General features: G+C 40.3%; 2 protein-coding genes across 3 annotated transcripts; both read right to left on the bottom strand.

Annotated features, from left to right (window-relative positions):
• Nucleotides 1-6662: 6662 nt before the first annotated feature.
• On the bottom strand, nucleotides 6663-10452 carry LOC125230460. 2 transcript variants are annotated; one of them, XM_048135602.1, is made up of 2 exons: nucleotides 8426-10452; nucleotides 6663-7571 (listed from the first exon to the last, which is right to left on the bottom strand). In XM_048135602.1, exons 1-2 carry the CDS (start codon nucleotides 10278-10280, stop codon nucleotides 7549-7551), a joined length of 1878 nt encoding a protein of 625 aa, XP_047991559.1. In that variant the 5' UTR covers nucleotides 10281-10452; the 3' UTR covers nucleotides 6663-7548. The 2 variants fall into 2 exon arrangements, with proteins under 2 accessions (XP_047991559.1, XP_047991558.1); XM_048135601.1 differs by having other exon boundaries at nucleotides 6663-7844; nucleotides 8634-10452.
• Nucleotides 10453-10479: 27 nt separating this feature from the next.
• On the bottom strand, nucleotides 10480-12869 carry LOC125230459. The gene is made up of 2 exons (XM_048135600.1): nucleotides 11760-12869; nucleotides 10480-10960 (listed from the first exon to the last, which is right to left on the bottom strand). The coding sequence occupies exons 1-2, from the start codon at nucleotides 12576-12578 to the stop codon at nucleotides 10868-10870; spliced, it is 912 nt and encodes a 303-aa protein (XP_047991557.1). The 5' UTR covers nucleotides 12579-12869; the 3' UTR covers nucleotides 10480-10867.
• Nucleotides 12870-14036: the final 1167 nt, after the last annotated feature.

Here is a 14036-nt window from a genome sequence, read left to right as displayed (position 1 = left end):
TTTTGCGTCGGGTGTTAAAAATGAAACATTATAAAATATTAGGAACCGTAGCAGATAATAACGTTTAATTCCCATACAAGAATATCCCCTCTTGTGGCAGTAAAATATTTCAACATTTCTAGTCAATATTATAAGTTTTCCTTATTAATAACCTAACCACAAAATTAAAATTTTGAAAAAAAACCCCGACCGCGACATAGTAGACCGATTTTCATGAAACATGGCTAAGAACACTCCCGACTAACTCAGCTTTTAGACAAAAAAAAAAAATCTAAATCGGTTCATCCGTTCGAGAGCTACGATGACACACATAGACAGATACACACACAGCCACACAGACAGACAGACAGACAGACAAACAGACAGACAGACACGTCAAATTTATAACAACCGGTCGTTTTTGCGTCGGGGGTTAAAAATAGAAGTCACCACGTTTGAAATTCTGTTATATAACTGCACTGCACGAAAGGATATCCCAAAAAAAAAAAAATCTATGTATAAAAGTATCATAACACAAATAAAACCCACAACCCGCAAAAAAAAGATAAAGTTTATTTTCAAGAATGTATGACATGATGTCACACTAAATTCGATAACACTTGTGTACACGAGTGTGCGCCCTTGACTCTAACAGTTCATTGGCACAGACCCTCGTCTTGTCGCTAGTCGACTAATATTGAATACCATTATACCCTCCATAACAGTGTACCATCAGTGCAGAATATGTCACTCGATAGCGAGTAATGTATAGAGATTAAAATTTTGAAAAAACCCCCGACCGCGACATAGTTGACCGATTTTCATAAAACATGGCTAAGAACACTCCCGACCCGACTAACTCAGCTTTCAAACAAAAAAAGACTAAATCGAACCTGGTTCATCCGTTCGGGAGCTACGATGCCACAGACAGACACACACACAGACAGACAGACAAACAGACAGACAGACAGACAGACAGACAGACAGACAGACAGACAGACAGACAGACAGACAGACAGACACGTCAAACTTATAACACCCCGTCGTTTTTGCGTCGGGGGTTAAAAATGAACAGCGACCTCAAAATAAGCAGGCAAGCATGGTCGAGCGAAATTTTAATGCGTGTTAATTATAAGTAATATTTTGAAAAGAAGTGGCCCGCCGAGTTTCTTACCGGTCCCATAGTGGATACCCCCTCCAAGTCCTCCAACTGAGGGGGGCTGACATCTTCTCGAGGCTGAGGCGTAGGACTAGAGCCGGCTTAGCTATTTGACGTTCATATGCGCATTATAATATGCCAACTTGGAAAATAAATATTTAATTTCATTTCAATGATAAAACATCAGGTGCCGTAGCCGGATGGCATTTCTGCGACGCGAAACGTCACCGAAACGCAGCAGAAATGTAGTCTGTCTCTGTAGCGCCTATACGCAAGAGCGATAGAGATAGATAGCTACGAAAGAGATATTATCGTGAGCGTTTGTGCATTCGGCTACGCACACAGGGCACGTAGTCAAATGCACATCGCTTTTCTCAATTGGCGCGACAGATGCAGACTGTGTTTCAATCGGCATCCACCGTCAACGATTGTCATTTTTTTATACCACGTTGGTGGCAAACAGGTATACGGTCCGCCTGATGGAAAGCAGTCACCATAACCTATGGAGGCCTGCAACTCAATGGGTGTCACATGCGCGTTGCCGACCCATTAGAAACTTGTACACTCCTTTTTTTGAAGAACCCCATACTTGTAGTTCATCGGGAATACCTCGGCAGGGAGCTCAATTCCACAGCCGGAGCGTTCGTGGGAGGAAATTCCTCTGAAACCGCACGGTGCGCGACCACAAGGTGTGTGGATGAGCGCCCTGTCGATGGCGAGCGGTGCGATCATGAAAAGTGGACGTTGGCATCATGGCATTTTGACTAGGCCGGCAGTTAATTTGCACTTTTTCAGTTGCTTCAGCGAAACGAACATTATCTTACCCTCTATATATTGGATTTATGATTATTCTACCACGTTACAGGACTAAAGTAATAAATTGCTTGTACATTAAGGTCGTGTATACATTATATAGACAGACAGACAGACAGACACGTCAAACAGTATGGGGTTTTTCAAAAAGGAGTGTACAAGTTTCTAATGGGTCGGCAACGCGCATGTGACACCCCTTGAGTTGCAGGCGTCCATAGGTTACGGTGACTGCTTTCCATCAGGCGGGCCGTATACCTGTTTGCCACCGACGTGGTATTAAAAAAAAACTATATAACACCCTGTCGTTTTTGAGTCGGAGGTTAAAAATTACTTCGCATAAGTATTTAAAGTAAGTTTATCTTCCTTCGCAATAAGTATAGTTGCATAAATATTATTTATCATCATAAATCCCGTGCGTATAGTAAATCTTTTGCAGTGCGAGCGGTTCAACTTTGGAATGAGTTGCTTCCGTCCTTAAGGAAATCGCAGTCCGTTGCCTCGCTCAAGGGGCAGTTAAAAAAGCTGTGGCTATCGGAACATGGATGACTTGTTTGTAACTAGTTATAGATACTATATATAAATATATATTTATTTACTATATATATTGTTATATATTCTTTATATTTGATGTACCTTTTATTCCAATTTTATTTTATTATTTTTTGTTTTAGTCTCTTTTATATTTTTATGGGCTTTCCTATAAACTGTTGTACTAAGTGCTATATTTGTCTACCATTCTTCATCACATTTCACCTACTCAAAGGTTAGCTGGAAGAAATCCCTTAAAGGGATAAGTTCGCCTTTGTACTGTCTATCCTGTGTCATATTTGTGTTTTGTGTTTTGTACAATAAAGAGTTTATACATACATACATACATACATACATTATTTGTTTATGATGACGTCCCAAAAAGTTAAAATAAACGCTCCGGCCCTTAGTTTAACTGACCTCGAACTGTCGTGACATACTTGTTTTGACTATATCAAAACAAATATAGCAAAAAATAAGACAAAAACGTGTTCAGTAGTTTTCCTGCAGTACCTACAACTTACAATAAACTTTGAAATTGTACCTGTAGATTTTTTATATAAACTTACTCATGGCTACAAACTAACCGAGGCGAAGACGTGGTCTACGATGGAGCGAGCTTGCCCAGAAGGTTCCTTATCAGTCTTGATTTGAAGATCGTGTCATTTACAAAGCCGCGCCGTTTGACTCAAAATCGACGCAAAACCGACGGGGTGTTATAAGTTTGACGTGTCTGTCTGTCTGTCTGTTTGTCTGTCTGTCTATGTGTGTGCCTGTCTGTGGCATCGTAGCTCCCGAACGGATGAACCGATTTAGATTTCGTTTTATTTTTGTCTGAAAGCTGAGTTAGTCGGGAGTGTTCTTAACCATGTTTCATGAAAATCGGTCTACTATGTCGCGGTCGGGTGTTTTTCAAAATTTTAATTTTGTGGGTAGGTTATCCGTCCATGGGTGGCAGTGATCGCATCCCATCAGACGATCTGTCTGTTCGCTTGCCTTCTATCGCATAAAACATTTTTTAACCGCTGCCCGAACTCTCGGTATTAGACACTTTATGGGGTATTAAAATTACATCTCATCAAATAATAGAATCAAGCATTAATTTGCGGATCCATCGCGTCGTCGAAATCAGCCCTAAACATTTCACAAATCTGGGCATCATCGTAAATGATGGTACGAATTAGCATGTGACTACGCAAAGAATAGAATAGAATAGAATAGAATAACATTTATTCGTGAACACAGGCAAGACAAAATACACATAATAACAATAAGACAGAAAATAATGAAGTGCCACGAAATGGCCTCATCAAAGCTTATCATTATCATTTCCTATTCACTACGAACTTGACAGCTGCCGGCGTATTATGCTTCCAATTTTATCACTTATCCACGTGGATAAGACATCTGTCACTCTCACACTGACATACGTACTCGCCAAGGCGTGACGGATACTTTATCCACATACATAAGTGATAAAATTGGAAGCATGATACGCCGGCTGCCCTCATTTCGCGGACGTTTCCATGTTAAATTTGATGGTGTCAAATTAGCTCCAACAGCCGCCGATATATCCATAAGATGACGTGTATTTGTGACAATCAGCGTCACTTTGTCATGCATGTCAGGGGCGGCTCACTCCGCGATTGTATCGCCGCGCTACAAGTACATGCCGGCGGCCGCGAGTTCGCGGCCTAATCAGGGGTGGAGCGCGTTCTCAGGGAACGCACGTTCGCACTTTCTATTGTTACTTTACATCGCGAGTTTTTTTAAGGTTCATATGCGATGTCCACGTGTGGAATGGCTAATAATGCATAGTTAAATAGACATCATGAATAAAATAGGACAATCTTACACAGATCTTATTGATTAAGTCCCACAGAAAAGTTCAATAAGGCTTGTGATGCTGAAGGCTTAAACAAAAATATAAAAATACTGTATTGTATACCTAGAAAGAACCCAAAACTTGAATATGTAGTATAACATTTTATCTGAGAATTAATTCGTTTTAATCCATAGGCAACCCTATCATCCGACGCTGCGCACGTGCGGCTCGTTTCTTTGTTAGAATTTTGTAGGCATTTAAAAAGGCGGCATTTCGTGAACATCAAAGCAGTGGGCCTTCTGTACTTGTACTATTATATATTCTGTGTGCATGTTGCCAATAGCTGCAAATACCTAGTAAAAATTAAACAAATATTTCTAAGAATATTGGACTAAAAAACTGACTCATGATAGACCTAACGTAGTTTCCGACCTAGCACAATCCCAATGCTCGCGTAACGTATGTTTTTTTAGTAAATGCACCATGCTAGACTTGACCTACCGCAATGTACGATCTAGCTCGTTACTAGTACTCAGGGCTGTCACAATCATAACGTGTTAAAAAATATAATGTTATCATTTTTAGACTACGTCGGTCATAAACATATTATTACAAAACAACAAACTATAACAACTTCAAACTTCATTCGTTTTATTACACATCATCATCATTAAATTTTAGCATTCTATTGCCCACTGCTGAGAATAGGCCTTAGTGTACGCCACTTATTCTGAGATAATCTCAAACATACATACATACATACATTCATACGTACAATCACGCCTGTATCCCATGAAGGGGTAGGCAGAGCACATGAAACTACTCAAATAGTCTCATACTGACACAATAACGTGAAATGGTTGACTTAGATCCCCAATTTCATTCTTAAATAACCTGACCACAAAATTAGAATTTCGAAAAAAAAACCCTGACATAGTGGACCGATTTTCATGAAACACTCCCGACTAGTTCAGCTTTCAAACAAAAAAAAAACTAAATCTAAATCGGTCCATCTGTTCGGGAGATACGATGCCACAGAAAGACACTCACCGGCAGACAAACAGACAAACGGAAGGACAGACAGACCGACACGTCAAACTTATAACTTATAACATCCCGTCGTTTTTGCGTCGGGGGATAAAAACAAAGGCAATGACAAAAATATATAATGAAATTACTTTGATATGTTGAAGGCTAAAAAAGCTACACGTAAATTCCGACCTAGCACAATCCTAATTGTATTCACGTAGCGTTCGGTTTTCAATAGCTGTGTCATGCTAGACTCGACTCGTGACCTACCGCAACGTACGATCTAGCTCGCTGCCAGGGCTGGCACAGCATTTTACAAATTTAGTTTCCGTTTAGACTCTTGTACATACATAAAACCTTTATAAGGTATAGGGTCACTCATGGTGTCTGTCTGTCTGTCTGTCTGTCCGTCTGTCACAAACAACTTTTTCAAAAACTACGATTGTGCTGAAATTTGGCATAAGATATGCGCCCTAAATTATGTTGCTAAAATGTTTCATCTCTTATCCAGAGTTAACTACTCGTATTTTACTATTTCTGGCAATAGCTATTGTTTCTAACAATTAGGTAATGGATTTATCGACCCTTTTTTTAAATAAAATATTTTATTTTTTTATTTATTTCTGTTTGACCTTGATCCATTATACTCGCCAACCCTTTTCGCAATTCATGGCAGTGACCCGAGTGACCTTTGTAGTCGAGCATTGACTCGTATTGTTTGCTAGTTTCAGGTTTTACATCTATATTAGATATCTTATAAAATAGATAAAGTGACAGATCTTTTATATCAATTGTATCGATTTTTATTTCCGTCCGTGAAGGGTTTTTCGTCTTTTTTTATTTTTTTTATTTTGAAAAAAAAAAAAAAACTTAAACTAATTTTGTACATTAAAAAAATTGCCAATCAGTTACGTAAGCTAATACATAATATTTTTATTATGGGACCAATGCTGAAATATACAATAGTACATTACGATACATTAAATAATTTGAAATTAGAAAAAAGTTCCGGAAAAAGTGTTAGCCAACGTGGGGGAGGGCAGCACCATCGTCGAAACCAAGCCATCTGGCAGCGGGCTTGAAGCGGTGGCGAGTGCCTCGAATGCACATACTTGTAGCGCGTATTACTGCGACATTAATTCTCGCTCGAAGCCAGCCTAGGATGGTACTCAAGGAGCGATTCCAGCGTTCAGATATGGTTTCTGCCATATGTTTAATGAAGGAAGACATTTGCGGAGCAAAGACACCGTCGACCGATGTTACGAGTGGGGTGAAAGTTGCATGTCGTAATTCACAGGTGTAAAGGTTTCGGAATAATAAACCTTTATGTTTAATTAAATTTTGTATTAAAATATTTTATAATGACGATCTTACATTTTTGTGTGTTATGCCACAGAGCGGCGTTCAGAGAGAGAGTTCAATGTTGCCACACGCAGGAGGCGAAATCTGTTTAAGCAGTTTTTACACGCTAGGACTTAATAATTAGGTGTGTTTCACACATAAACTGGGGGGGCGGGGCACAAATGCTTATTTGAGACCAACAGATTACTAATATTAAGTAGGCGAAACAAATTTAAACAGAGATTTGAAAGAGAAACATGACACTAGCAAGGCATTAAGCAATAATTAACAACAGTGCAACTTTAAATGCAAGGATTGAATATGAATAATAATACTATTGAAACTAACACTTATGTTCTACAACTTTAGGTATCTTATGAGATCAAGTTACATCTATGATGAATTTAATTATTTAATGAGTCAGACATCAGTCTTATTGTCAACAAATCAGTCTATTTTTAGTATCTAACAATTATGTGAAACAGAAATAACTCTTACTATAATGAATTATAACAGACAATAATGCTTAGCAATTTTCTTTTAAAACTCTACATGAAATACAAGCAACAACAAAATCACATTATACACATGTTACAATGAAACATTATTAAACTGTTGACTTTATAATTAAGTTTATAGCCATAAGCTAAAGAAATATAAAGCCCTTATTTTCATTACAAGAAGGGGTGCACTGCTTGTGCTATAACTAAAATAACAATCATTTTTATTATTTAATTAACGTTACATAATTGTCTTACAATTTGACATTACATATGGCTATGCCTCTATTGGCAAGACCACAATTTTTGACACAGCACGGGAATGCAATTTTTTATCTGAGGTCTGTACCTCCACAACTCTTACATTACCATCATTACCATAAAACACTTTGCTGACCCTACCTAAGGGCCAGGTTAGGGGCGGAGTGTTTGGAACCTGTAGCAATACCATCATGCCAACCTTTAAATTAGGTTCTGTTTTTTGCCATTTAGTTCTTTGGTTTAGCGATGATAGGTATTCCTTGGACCAGACACTCCAGAAATGCTGTCGCATTTGTTCGCAACACCTCCAAAATCTAAGTCGATTACTGGGGACTGCTGTCAAGTCAGGTTGAGGAACAGATGTTAATTCAGTACCAATCAAGAAGTGTCCCGGAGTTAAATATGAAAAGTCTGAGGTGTCATGAGACAGCGGAGTCAATGGTCTCGAGTTAAGTATTGCTTCAATCTCTATAATTATTGTATTAAATTGCTCATATGTAAATATTTTATTTGAAGCAATCCTTTTGAAATGAAATTTGGCAGATTTTACGGCGGCCTCCCAGAGGCCCCCGTGATTTGGACTGTATTTAGGAATGAAATGGAACTGTATGCCCTTCTGGATTGCATAATCATTGACCGCATTCTGAAAATAGTCTTTTTTATGTAAGTCATGGAGCTCTTTTAATTTGTTATTTGCGCCATGAAATGTTGAGCCATTATCACAGAATATGCTTTGTGGACAGCCTCTTCTACCTATGAAACGCTTTAATGCAGCTATGAAGGTGTCAGTGGTCATGTCGGTGACTACCTCTAAGTGCACAGCTTTGGAGGCGAAGCAAACAAATACGGCTACATATCCTTTACCTATTACACTGCTTCTAAGAGCTGATTGTTTGATATCAAAAGGTCCACAATAATCAAGACCTGTGTTTTCGAATACCCGAGCTGGAGTGATTCGCTCCTTGGGAAGAGATCCCATTAATTGCTGACTAGCAGTGGCCTTCATCCTACAACATGTTATACATTTATTTATTACAGATTTTACTTCTCTTATAGAATTGATGATACAATATTTTTGACAGAGGCCACTAAGGACAAGCTTTAACCCTGCATGTTTGAGCATTAAATGCTCTTGAGTAATGATCAATTTAGTTACATGGCAGTGCTTCGGCAAAATTATATTATGTTTTTTTGAAAAATCTAAGTGTGTGGCATTGTCCAACCTTCCACCCACGCGAAGAAGGCCTGCCGAGTCAATGAAAGGGGTGAGTGATTTCAAATTGGAGGTTATAGCTTTATCCTTCTCAATACATGAAAGCTCATTATGAAAGTAGTGCCTTTGCACGCATTTTATTATTAAAGTCAAGGCATCTCTATACTCTTTTACAGAAATTAGGTTTGATGAACCTGATTTTCCTTTACATTTATTTATAAATCTCAATGTGTATACAGTTACTCTGATCATTCTGAAAAGGCTTGAAAATCGTTCAAAAAATGGATCAATAACATTGTCATTTACAGTGGCACTTAATGCTACGTGCTCATCTGAGCTTGGAAGTTCTATGCTACACAGAGGTGGACTTATTTCTGACACATGAAAATTGTACTCATTGCCTTCTGTCAAATAGTCTGGGCCATGACGCCACAGCCTGCAATTAATTATTTCTTGAGGATCTGCGCCTCGTGATAAGATGTCACTAGGGTTAAGGAGGCCAGGAGTATATTTCCATGACATTGTGTCTGTCAGCTTATTTATTTCTTTTACACGGTTGCCTATATAGGCTGGTACCTTAAGCGAAGAGGAGTCGAGCCAGGCCAATACAATTTTTGAGTCACTGAACAAATGAACATCTGATATACTTAGTAGAGCGGCTACATGGTTTACCAACTTGGCCAGTAGGAGGGCCCCGTTCAACTCAAGCTTTGGAATTGTCAATTTAGATGAAAGTGGAGCTATTCTCGACTTGGAACAAAGTAAATGTATGTAAGGTTTGCCATTTACTACTGCCTTGATGTATATACAACAGCCATAAGCTGCAACAGATGCATCACAATATCCTATGAGCTGTACGCTGCTGGCTTCAGACAAGTTTATGTATCGTGGTATGGTCATATTAGGCATGCTAATTAAATTATTATAGAATGTTTGCCAGATTTTTACCAATTCAGGTGGCAGGGGAGAGTCCCATTCTAAATCATATTGCCAAATCTGTTGTAAAATAAGTTTTGCTTTGACGGTAAGAGGTCCGACAAAACCCATTGGATCATAGAGTCTGCTGACAGAACTAAGTACATTTCTCTTAGTGGGAACCTCAGGAGAGGTGAGTACACGGCCACTCATTTTGTATGCATCCTCTCGGGCATCATAAGATAGTCCTAAGATCTTAACAATTGATTTATCCTGATCAATGTCTCGCTTGGTAAGGCCAATTTTTTCCTGAGGTATGTCTTGCAATATTTCTGTATTATTGGAAATCCATTTATGTAATTGAAAGCTACCTTTACTCATGAGAGAAATAAGTTCACTTTTTAGTTGTAAAGCTCCCTGAAGTGTATCTGAGCCGCCCTGCACATCATCAACATAACTGTTCTTAATGATAGCTTCACTGGCCAATGGAAATTGAGCTTTATATTTTTTTGCTAGCTCTACAAGACATTTAGTGGCAAGGTAGGCACTGCTTTTTAATCCATATGTTATGGTTTGTAATTGTAAACACTGCAAAGTGTCATCGGCCCGCCACAGAATGTTTTGTAGGCGCCTATGCTCAGGGTGCATAGCTATCATTCGGTACATGTGACGTATGTCACATTGCACCGTGTATTTGTATGTACGAAAAAGCATCATGTTATCAAACAGTGAATTTTGTACTACAGGCCCGTTGCATAAGTAGTCATTGAGACTATGGCCTTCCTTGGTTTTGAAACTACCATCAAAGACAGCCCGCAGCTTATTTGTGGCTTTATCGGGTCTGAGAATTCCATGATGTGACAGGTAAAATATGGGTTGCTCTGCAGGATCACAGTCCTTAGTCAATTATTTTGGCGTGACCTAGATCAAGGTATTCCTGTATAAATTGTTTGTATAAATTATGAAACTCGGGTTCCCTTGTAAATCTTTTTTGAAGGCTATTTAACCTTTGCAAAGCAATCACAAATGAATTGGAAGGATCTATTTCACTAATATCAACCTTTAAAGGGAAACTAACCTCAAAACGATCCTCAACTAATGAGGTTGTGTCTGAAAAACCTGTTCGCTATATTGATGCTCGGGCAAGCTCTCAGGGTACACTTCAGGGACCTTCTCAGCTTCCCAAAATTGCTTTACACAAGAATCAAGATCAGGATTCACCACTGTATGCAAAGCGACTGTATTATAATTGCATGAAGGACTTACAGTTGTTCTGCCCGAGACGATGTACCCAAAACGCGTGTTCAGCAGCACTGGATCCTCAGGGCCTGCTTCAATCTTTCCGTCTTGCATAACTCTGCAGAAGATGTCTGCAGCCAGAAGGAGGGGAACTTCGCCTGAAATATTAAATTCATCATCAGCTAAGGTAATAGCGTTAGGTAAAATGAGCTTGCTCAAATCTATGACTTGCTGAGGTTGCGGTGAGGTTATTTTGGATACTATGGAGCATTCTACATCAATCTTATAATCCTGAACCCTGGAATGGACGGTCAGCTTGATGCCTTTGTTAACCTCACCACTCTTGTCCATAAGCATGTTAATGTTGAGTGGATCATCATATTGCGGTAAGCCTAACTTGTTAGCTAGCTCCGCTGTACAAAAACTGTTCTGTGCGGCACAATCTAAGAGGGCCCTAACAAGACGTTTATTGTTGTGTGCATCTGAAACTAATACCTTGACAGTAGGTAATAGCACCCTTGTATTATTTTTTTGACTAATGTGTAAATTGACAGTACCTGATTTGCTCTGGCCCGTCTCCTCGTCAACTTTTGGTTTGGACCTTTCATGAATTAATGTATTGTGAGCCCTGGAATTACATTCTGCACATTTAAAAGTGTATCTACATTTTTTTAAATGCGCCCCAAGGCATATCTTGCATAAATTGTTTTTGTTGACAAGGTCCACTCTGTTGCTGACTGTCATAGCATTAAATTTTGGACATTTGTAAAGCCTGTGTTGTTCACTACATACAATACATTTTTCTGCGGTGATGGTTACCGCAGAAGCTGCCGGGGCAGGCGAAGCCGACACTGTATGAACCGACACCCTACTTTTAACACTAGCACTTTCACTACTGGAGGGGCTCGCTTCCAACACAGCTGCTCTTTTTTCCAAAAAGTTAAGTAAACTACTTACAGTGTGTTGCTCGCTGTTGTCCCTCTCCGTGTGGTAGAGTCTCACAGTGAAGGAATCCAATTTCCTTAGCAGGATGCAGGAGAGCAGGCTGTCCCATGATGTTACAGGTTGCTCCAGATTTTGTAGCGCGGTGAGGTGCTGGCGAACCTTCGCCACCATGTCTCGCAGCTGCAGCGCAGTACCTCGATGTAGCGATGGTAAGTCCAACAGCGTGTTCACATGTCCGTTGACAATAAGCGCTGCATTGTCATAGCGCTTTTTTAGAAGCTCCACAGCCGCTGGGTAGGAAGCTCCTACTATTGGCAGCGTGTCAATGAGGTGAAGTGGCTCTCCTTTCAAATATTTCTTCAAAAAACACAACTTTTGCACCGCGGACAGTCTCGCATCATTGTGAACTACAGCCTCAAACATCTCTACAAACGGCTTGTAAGCCGATATATCACGGCCATCAAATGTAGGTATGTCTAGGTTTGGCAGGTGTGCAGTTTTCCAAGAACCCTCTGATGCATGCGCATGCACTCTCGGTTTACCATCAATTGTGGTAATTGCGCTTTCGAAGGCGGCCAAGATGTTATAGTAACGCTCTTCTGTTTCGTCCTCGGCGTCCTCTGCGATCGCGTGCTCCGTGCTCATGACCGATAATTGCACGCATATGTCTTGGTACCTTTCAAACGCTGTGATGAGTGACGCCTTCCTTGTCTGCAGGTTCTCTGAAGTGAAGACACGACTATCCTGCTGAATGAATTTTTCTAGTTTGGTCAGCGACGCCTTGCACTGAGCCCTCGACGCGACGAGTTTTTTAATTGCTTCGGTCGCCATGATGGCGTGTGCGCAACGCGCACGTAGTCCCAAAGCTGTAGCCGGCGTAGCCCGTGGAATTATAAAACTGAAGTATTTTCGGATTTCGGCACCATGTAAAGGTTTCGGAATAATAAACCTTTATGTTTAATTAAATTTTGTATTAAAATATTTTATAATGACGATCTTACATTTTTGTGTGTTATGCCACAGAGCGGCGTTCAGAGAGAGAGTTCAATGTTGCCACACGCAGGAGGCGAAATCTGTTTAAGCAGTTTTTACACGCTAGGACTTAATAATTAGGTGTGTTTCACACAAACAAACAATACAATAGTAATATAATACAATTCATACAATTATAAATATAAGTAATCAAAATAAGTTAATATTTGTAGTATTTATTATAAAGTCAGTGGCAGTTGCATAATTTCATTAAAACTATAAAACGTTTTAGTGATTAGCCACGATTCCAGATTAATTTTAAAGGATTGGTGGGATGATGCATCCCTTATATTTTCTGGGAGGCGGTTGTATATCGCAGGGCCTGAGACGTATACAGAATGCTCCGACTTTGACAGTTTATGAAGCGGTGGCACTAGACGGTCCTTATGCGCGTTGCTTCGCAAGTTATGTGACGTCACTATGCCTTTACGCTTATAAGTATCTAGATGTTTGTGGGTAAAGGTAGCAATTTGGAGAATTAATAGGCTTGGTAGTGTTAGGATGCGAAGGTTCTTGAAGTGGTCGCGGACTGATTCGTCAGTACGAATACTCACAATGGCCCGCACAGCACGCTTCTGCATCCGAAAGGCACGGTAATCCGCCGCTCGACCCCAGAGCTCGGTGCCGTATGAGAGTATCGAATGGACGGTGGCGAAATAACAGGATTTGACTACGTTCCTGCTGGCCGTTGATGCGAGGCGTCGCAGAGCGTAACATGCTTGACCCAGTCGCGCACACAAGCCATCGATGTGCTCCTTCCAGCACAATGAGCTGTCCAGTACAAAGCCGAGTAGTTTGGTGGTCACGACTTGTTCAATTCTGGTGCACCCCGCGTGGATATTGAGACCAGTGCTAGGGTGGCCATTAAGGCTTACTCGTAGGAAGCAGGTCTTTTCTGTATTTAGAGCTAAACCGTTCTGCGCGAACCAAGCATACAGTCTATTTACGGTGTCATTTAGAGCCTCTCCGAGTAGTTGTTCGTTCGGGGCTGTGGTCACTACGGTCACGTCGTCCGCGTACATAAACACTTCTGTTCCTTCAAGGGCACCCGGCAAGTCGTTGAGAAGTACTGTAAACAGTGTATTAGACAAACAGGAGCCCTGTGGGACCCCCATTGTACTACTTTGTTCTGTAGACCGTACTCTCCCTCGATCCCCTACCACTGTTTGGGTTCTGTTCCTCATGAAGGACACCAGTATTCCAAGCGCAGGTCCACGGAAACCGTAATGATCAAGCTTGGCCTCAACGAGACTGTGA

The sequence above is a fragment of the Leguminivora glycinivorella genome, chromosome 10 (genome assembly GCF_023078275.1).
Source record: "Leguminivora glycinivorella isolate SPB_JAAS2020 chromosome 10, LegGlyc_1.1, whole genome shotgun sequence".
NCBI lineage: Eukaryota > Metazoa > Arthropoda > Insecta > Lepidoptera > Tortricidae > Leguminivora > Leguminivora glycinivorella.
The sequence above is the reverse complement of the archived record's forward strand: the minus strand, read 5'-3'. Positions and strand labels throughout refer to the sequence as shown.